This window comes from Oncorhynchus mykiss, chromosome 20 (genome assembly GCF_057628025.1).
Source record: "Oncorhynchus mykiss isolate SJ-2025 chromosome 20, ASM5762802v1, whole genome shotgun sequence".
In the NCBI taxonomy this organism is placed as follows: domain Eukaryota; kingdom Metazoa; phylum Chordata; class Actinopteri; order Salmoniformes; family Salmonidae; genus Oncorhynchus; species Oncorhynchus mykiss.
In genome coordinates this window covers 36495072-36503478 of record NC_143041.1, presented here as the reverse complement: position 1 = coordinate 36503478, position 8407 = coordinate 36495072, and the positions used below count along the sequence as shown (strand labels likewise).

The window sequence follows — 8407 nt, the reverse complement described above, 5'->3', positions numbered from 1 at the left end:
GTTTATGGGGTATTGTGTATAGATCGATGAGGAAAATAAATAAGTTAATCCATTTTAGAATAAGGATGTATCATAACAAAATGTGGAAAAAGTGAAGGGGTCTGAATACTTTCCAAATGCACCGTAGCTATGGCTAGCTGATAGCTTGCCCCCATGCCAACTCCCATGCCAATTTCAAGTCTTTCTAAACTAATATCTGACTTATATGCACTAGCCAAGTGATCATGCTTTGTGACATTATTTTAGCTAGCTATCTTCAGTCAGATAATGTGTTTTCACTTATTGCATCTCTATGCTTGTTGCATTCTCCCTAGTACACTCGTTCGTTTGTGAGCTGCCTGCTCATTCTAAATAGTGTATTTATGCTGTTGTTCAAATGCACAGATCGCTTTATATATCTTCTCATTGAAACTACCAGTAGTTCAAAACTTGGCATCATATTTCTGTCATGTTGCTTTGTTGACAACTCCAACCCCTCAATGTCATTTCATGGAATGTGAAAGGAGTTAACTAACCTGCTAAAAGGTCTCATCTTTAGCATCCAGCGTGGGACAAAAACCTTTCTATCAATATTGACTGCCACATTTAGAGCTCTTAACATGTTCCAAGTTTGGAAAATGGTTTACATAATAGCTTTGAAATTAAAGTTTTCAATCTCATCTTTGTAGAAGCTAGATTCATATATCGGGGCTATATTGTTTTGTTATATTTTCTCTTAATACTACTTAAATTATTAGATATTTTCATTAAATAATTAATCGATTTAATGTCAAATATAAACACGTTTTCATTTTCTTCCATAATTGTCATTATCTCAAAGAAAAAGAGATGGTGTACAAACAATTTATTTATGAAACAAGATCATTTATTTTAAGTGATAGACTAACAAAAAATGGTTTGTAGACAATGTAGATCTAACAACAAAGGAAAAGCTGAAAAATTGACATTTATGCATTGCAAAATCCCTCACAAAATACAACTAAGCTAGTTACTAACTACAAAAAACAAAACTGGGCAACAATTAACGCTATACAGACAAACAACAACCAAAAAGCTATACATTGCAAATATCCTTGATCCATATAAGTCAACCAAAAGTTACAAGAAACCTTTTTACTAGATTTTTGATAGATTCTAGAATGGCCTTCATCTGGTTACATATTTCACTCATTCAAAGCAGAACGTTCTTTCCTCATCCATCTGTGAACAACACATTACATTTACATGAAGTCAAATGCTCCCTGTCACACCAGGCATACACACTCAAACCTCAGACCATCAGTTGTCAAGGTCAAGGATGCTGTGAACTGTTAACATAATAATCACTGTTGCTCTCTCACAGGTACTACTACTACATCTAACCCCATACGTGACACTCTTACCATTACATCAATGTTTCACTCTTACATCATCTTCACTTCCTCAACACTTAAGGCTGTGTTCCAATGTCCATACTAGCATACTACTTAGAATGCATGCACAGTATCCTATTGCTTCATTGTAAGGGGTATGCTAGAGGGATATTGGAATAGAGTGTTACAACTAACCCAAACTATAGCTACTACACCTTCTCTTAAAACCACTGCATTGTTTTGTATATTTTATCTGAGTGATTATAGGGCCTTTCTTGAGAATTTGGCTAACATATCCATCAAGTACACTGAACAAAAATATAAATGCAAAATGTAAAGTGTTGGTCCCATGTTTCATGAGCTGAAATAAAAGATCCCAGAAACTTTTCATAAGCACAAAAAGCTTATTTCTCTCAAATTGTGTGCACGAATTTGTTTATATTCCTGTTAGTGAGCATTTCTCTTACGCCAAGATAATCCATCCACCTGACAGGTGTGGCATATCAAGAAGCTGATTAAACAGCATGTTCATTACACAGATGCACTTTGTGCTGGGGACAATAAAAGGCCAGTTTTGTCACAACACAATGCCACAGATGTGTCAAGTTTTTGAGGGAGTGTGCAGTTGGGATGCTGACTGCAGAAATGTCCACCAGAGCTATTGCCAGAAAATGTAATGTTCATTTCTCTACCGTAAGCCACCTCCAACGTCATTTTAGAGTATTTGGCAGTATGTCGAACCGGCCTCACAACCGCAGACAACGTGTATGGCGTTGTGTGGGCGAGCGGTTTGCTGATGCCAACATTGTGAACAGAGTGCCCTGTGGTGGTGGGGTTATGTTACAGACAGGCATAAGCTACGGACAACGAACACCATTTTGTCGATGGCAATTTGAATGTACAAAGATATTGTGACAAGATCCTGAGGCCCACTGTGAGGCCCATTTTTTTTAAAGGTTTCTTTGACCAACAGATACATATCTGTATTCCCAGTCATGTGAAATCCATAGATTAGGGCCTAATGAATTTATTTCAATTAACTGATTTTCTCATATGAACTGTAACTCAGTAAAATCAATAAAATTGTTGCATGTTGTTTTATTATTTAAATTTTTGTTCAGTATAACACATGGCATAACACTGCATAGTACACAAAGTTTGTGATAGTGTATTTTTAACTTGATGTTTGAGAAATTTTTATGTTGATATCCAACAATCTTCAATTGTGAAATTTCGTCAGTGTAAACAAATAAATAAATTATTTACAATCTCTAACAAAAAAGCAAACAAACAAAACAAACAAACCAGCAAGACATAAACTCGTGATAATAATTTACAGAAGAAATTATAATACAAACTTAGTATAAACATCTTCATCCCAAAGTACTTTAAAATGCTATAAGACGGTCTCACGGTCAACCTTTTTAGAGTTTGACAAACATTTTAAATGAGCAACTGAAGACCGTTTTAACAAAACTGCATTCTGGGTGGTATAAGAATCAATACAAAAAATAAGAACTTTGTTCAAGTTAGCGAAGTACATCAGTGTGCTTTGGTATTGATTAAGAGTTTGGTGGATATTTGGCAGTAAATATTAAAATTGATCCAATTTTTCACTGCAGGGCTGAAACTGCTGAGGTCAATACAGAAACCTTTAGTTGCTAAGCAACCTAGACGCCTTTATTGTACATTGTACTTAGCATCAAGTTGATCTCTTTTCCAGCACAAACAATATCAATATTTATCGAGTAACAATAGTTTTATATTTTCTTTTGTTAATGTAAAGCTGTAAAAAGTTTGGAAGAAATCGGAGTAAAGCACATAAGTGGTTGTACAAATAATCCCTATAATATGTTGTCAACATCGGTTACTTAGTTTTTATCATTGCTAAGACCTTTTTCATTTGTCCACAAGGCCTTTTTCATTTGTCATCGGTTTTCATTTCTCAAGGATATGTCTTTTCACATAAGGCACTCAGAAAAACTGGAAAAGGCCTCGGCTGCCTCTTCAATGGAAAGTTAGAGGCAAAAATACTTTGGTGGGGCGAAGCTGAAGCTCCATTTCATTGGTTGAAATGACGAACGAATCAGCAAAAGGCTGATGATCAGGTTATGAGGTTTAGTGTCTTTAGCCATTTGAAGTTTTCACATCCAACGCTGTTCAGTTATCTAGTGAAAATAGGAGAAAATGTATGATTATTTATTCTAAGCACATTTATAACAAAAAAGCTAAGGAATAACAGCATATCCAGAGTCATACAGTATATAGAGTAATCTATACAGCCGTATACATACACAATATGGTATGGAAATATAGCCAACAATACAGCAACCGGTGGAGCATTGTGTGTATCATACAGTAAAGCGTGAACAAGCAATATTCTCGTATTTGAGATCAAAGTAGCACCTGAAACCCTTTAAGACCACACACACACACCAGACCTCTCACACAGTGTCACACACACACACACACACACACACACACACACACACACACACACACACACACACACACACACACACACACACACACACACACAGTGTCACACACACCAGACCTCTCACAGTGTCACTCACAGTGTCACACACAGTGTCACACACACACACACACACACACACACACACAGTGTCACACACACAGTGTCACACACACAGTGTCACACACACACACACACACACACACACACACACACACACACACACACACACACACACACACACACACACACACACACAGTGTCACACACACCAGACCTCTCACAGTGTCACTCACAGTGTCACACACAGTGTCACACACACACACACACACACACACACACACACACACACACACACACACACACACACACACACACACACACACACACACACAGTGTCACACACACAGTGTCACACACACAGTGTCACACACACACACACACACACACACACACACACACACACACAGTGTCACACACACACACACACCAGACCTCTCACAGTGTCACACACACACACCAGACCTCTCACAGTGTCACACACACACACACACCGAAAAATCTGAACCACACACATACAGTATGCACACAACATAGTCAAAGGGCTCTATTACATCCATATAGCCGAACTTCAGCGTTACAGCAGAAACAAAAGCGTGACTTCTGGTTTTTTTGTGATTTTTTATACAGCCGACACAAAACAGATACACCTTTATGATTGTTACCTGATGGACAACACAGTTGGAAACTCCAGCTTATCTGAGTATTGGAAAAGATTTGGAAGGTTTTAAAAACACTTTTTTTTACCCCTTCATCTGCATTTTGTCTCCCAAATAGGAGAGATCTCTTCCACAATTACCAACCAACCATTCTTTTCACAAACCATTCACAACTGTACTAGCCTGGTCCCAGATCTGTTTGTGCCATCTTGCCAACTCCTATGGTCATTGGCGTGACACCATAGGAGTTAGCAAGACAGCACAAACAGATCGGGGACCTGGCTAGAACGGTGTTGCTAACTACATGACTCACCTCTACACTCATATTTGAGATCAGAGAAGAAGACCAGTTCCTGGGAGAAGACAAACAGGCCTAACCGTCCTCCAGCAAACGTCTTGTCGTACACTGGTCCTGAGTCTGCCAAGATCTGTTTCCCTTCATAGACCACAACCCTACAAAACACAACAAGACAATACATGAATGATTGAAACTGAGTGGAGTGCTGGAGTACTGTACATTTGGACAAAGCACACTATGGACAAAACAGCTTAACCTGTTGCGACTCTAGGGGCAGTATTTTCATTTTTGAAAAAAAAAAACGTATATTTTGTCAGGACAAGATGCTAGAATATGCATATGATTGACAGCTTTGGATAGAAAACACTCTAACGTTTCCAAAACTGTAAAGATATTGTCTGAGTATAACAGAACTGATGTTGCAGGCGAAAGCCTGAGAAAAATCCAATCCGGAAGTGCCCCATATTTTGAAAGCGCTGCATGCCAATGAGTCCCTATTGAGCTGTGAATGTGCTATGAACCAGCTTACGCTTTCTAGGTATTCCGAGGTGTCTACAGCATTGTGACGTAGTATTACGCATTTATGTTGAAGAATACCCGTAGGGGGCTACATTGCGCAAGTAGTAACATGATGCTCCCGGAGAAAATCTTGCGTAAAGTACAGAGGTAGTCATTATTCCAATCGCTTCTGAGAAACCAATTGTCCCGGTGGATATATTATCCAATAGATATTTGAAAAAGACCTTGAGGATTTATTCTAAACAACGTTTGCCATGTTTCTGTCGATATTATGGAGCTAATTTGGAATATTTTTCGGTGTTGCCGTGACCGCAATTTCCGGATGATTTTTCAGCCAAACGTGAAGAACAAACGGAGCTATTTCGCCTACAAAAATAATATTTTGCGAAAAAATGAACTTTAGAGTCTCGTGAGTGAAAACATCTGAAGTTCATCAAAGGTAAACGATTTAATTTGATTGTTTTTCTGATTTTCATGACAAGGTTGCCTGCTGCTAGCAGGGCATAATGCTAGGCTATCGATAAACTTACACAAATGCTTGTCTAGCTTTGGCTGTAAAGCATATTTTGAAAATCTGAGATGACAGGGTGATTAACAAAAGGCTAAGCTGTGTTCCAATATATTTCACTTGTGATTTTCATGAATAGGAATATTTTCTAGGAAGATTTATGTCTGTTGCGTTATGCTAATTAGTGTCAGATGATGACAACGGTCCCGTTCACGGGATGGGGTGTCACTAGAGGTTAACCTATAGTTTATTATCATAAAAAGTATTTTCAGACTGTTACTGAGGAAAGTGCGATGGGTGTGATTGGCTGGATTCAATCCCGGGTCTCCTACATACCACACGACTGTGTTAGCCCACTGAGCTAAAGCCTAGGCATTAGGCTAGACCTGCTCACCTGATGAATCCAGTCTTGGGTCTGTGGATGAGGTGCCACCTGTAGGCTGTGTAATCCTTCCAGCCAATGTTCTTTGGGTCGTGCCACAGAGTGCGCACCTGTGGACAACAGATAAGGAAACCATTTAATTATTGAAGATCTATGATTTATGATTACTTTATAAATTCGACTGGCTGCTTGAAAGATTGCTTAATAGAGGGTGTGGCTAAACCAGAGAAACCATATGATTTTTTGTCTCTACGAAATTATATATTGGATCTTAGCATACCTGATTTTTTGTGTTGCCTGTGTGCCACAGGGCGTTTCTCAGGTTCTCCCCTGTGCCCGTAGTTGAGTTGACCACCTTGAGAGAGACACCAGAGATACCAAAGGCCTTGGAGGGTTTGTCTTCCCAGTAGGTCTGAGTGATCTGCTTCCACATCACCACGTAGAAGCGGCCGCTCGACTGGTAACCGAACACAAAGCCAGCATAGTCATCATCCCGGTCCGTGTTCACGTAGAACGTACCACTGAAGTCCACCGCGTTGAACTCATCAAAGCCTAGGACGGTGGAACAGAAAAAGTGAACACCTAGGGTGGTTGGTGGGACACACATTTGAATAATACTTCTGCTCCTCTTGATATTTATAGATCATATAAATAGTTGGACATCTTGCATATGGTAACATATCAGATCTAAATTATCATACAACTGTATAGGGTTGCAAATGTCCTGAAATCCATATTGCGGATTCCTGGAATCAGGAGGGAATAAGCTGGGAGGGAATCTGGGATTTCTGAAAAATCAGGCAAAAGGGAAAGTTTATTGAATTTTGCTACCCTACAAGGGAATATATGAAAGTATCTGAGGTAAGGTCGCCCACTGCGTTGACAGGGTCAGAGTTGACATTCTGCACATCTCTAAACTGTAGTGATTTAAATATCTTTAATCTATCGCTAATATTTCTCTCTCTTTTACGGCAGTATAGGGACTACATATTGAGGTTATATCCTACTCACCAACAGCGATGCCAGGGTCAGAGTTGACGGTCTGTACCAGCTCCTTGCCTTGATGTCTAACCACCCAGTTGGGGTCGATCTGCGCTGTTCCCTTGGGGTCCAGGTGCACCATCTGAAACTTCCGGAAGTTTGTGACGCTGACGGCATTGTTCTCAGGACACACGTCAAGGAAGTCCGGGATGTTGTCGTTGTCAAAGTCGTCTTTGCAGGCGTCTCCTCTACCGTCGCCTGTTGATAGAAGAATGGAAGATGCTGGGTTAAAATACAGAGGCCTATTGTGAGAACTTTGACAGAGACTATGGTGTTTATTTTTATTTATTTAACCAGGCAAGTCAGTTAAGAACAAATTCTTATTTACAATGACGGCCTACCCCGGCCAAACCCGGAAGACGATGGGCCAATTTTACACCGCCCTATGGGACACCCAATCACGGCCGGTTGGAATACAGCCTGGATTCGAACCAGGGTGTCTGTAGTGACGCCTCAAGCACTGCGATGCAGAGCCTTAGACCACTGTGTCACTTCCTGTGCTGAAACGTGTCACCTTTTTGAATGAATAAAAGAGCACCATGAATTAATAATATATATTTGTTGCTCTCCTATTCCTTTTTAATGGAACGATAGTTTCCACACTAGCAATAATGTTGCAACATTCCTACCACAGGGAAGGCAGACGTTTCACTCACTCTGCCAGCGTTTCATAAAAATAATCGCAAGAATTGCAATTCCTGTAGATTTTAATGTCTGCCAAGTCCAATAAGGAGTCTCAGCCATCTGCATGCCGTGACAACTTCTACTGAATAATGTAACGATCTCAGAGGCCATAGTCTATTAGAAACAGACTCATAATACAGAGCAAAGGGAAGTTGCCAGCGAGCTGTAAAGCCTGTTTTCTCCACTTTCTCCTCTACTCTTCTGTAATTGCACAGGAAGCTGACTTGATTCTATCAAATAAACACCTTCTGATGAGGTGTTAAGAGGGTTAAGGGATCTGGCTCTAGGGTTTGTCTTTGAGAAGTATCTCATTCTCTTTCTCCTTCTCTCTTTCTCCATCGCTCTCTCTTTCACTCTCTAGTTCCCTCTCCCTCCCTACCTCTCCCAGTCTCCACACAGCCTGCTTCTAGTTAAAGCCAGTTACACAA

General features: G+C 39.9%; 1 protein-coding gene across 6 annotated transcripts in view; it reads right to left on the bottom strand.

Annotated features, from left to right (window-relative positions):
* Positions 1–843: 843 nt before the first annotated feature.
* Positions 844–8407, bottom strand: part of thbs2a (thrombospondin 2a) — a 42796-nt gene continuing 35232 nt past the window's right edge. For 3 of the 6 annotated variants that reach the window (XM_036956189.2, XM_036956191.2, XM_090212996.1), the window contains 6 exons: positions 7266–7493; positions 6535–6806; positions 6267–6364; positions 4861–5000; positions 4554–4587; positions 844–3520 (listed from right to left, as the gene is read on the bottom strand). In XM_036956189.2, coding sequence (XP_036812084.1) covers positions 3517–3520; positions 4554–4587; positions 4861–5000; positions 6267–6364; positions 6535–6806; positions 7266–7493 — 776 coding nt within the window. In that variant the 3' untranslated portion in view covers positions 844–3516. Of the gene's footprint in view, positions 3521–4549; positions 4588–4860; positions 5001–6266; positions 6365–6534; positions 6807–7265; positions 7494–8407 lie in introns of those variants that run through there. The other 3 variants (XM_036956190.2, XM_090212997.1, XM_090212995.1) reach the window with 2 other exon arrangements.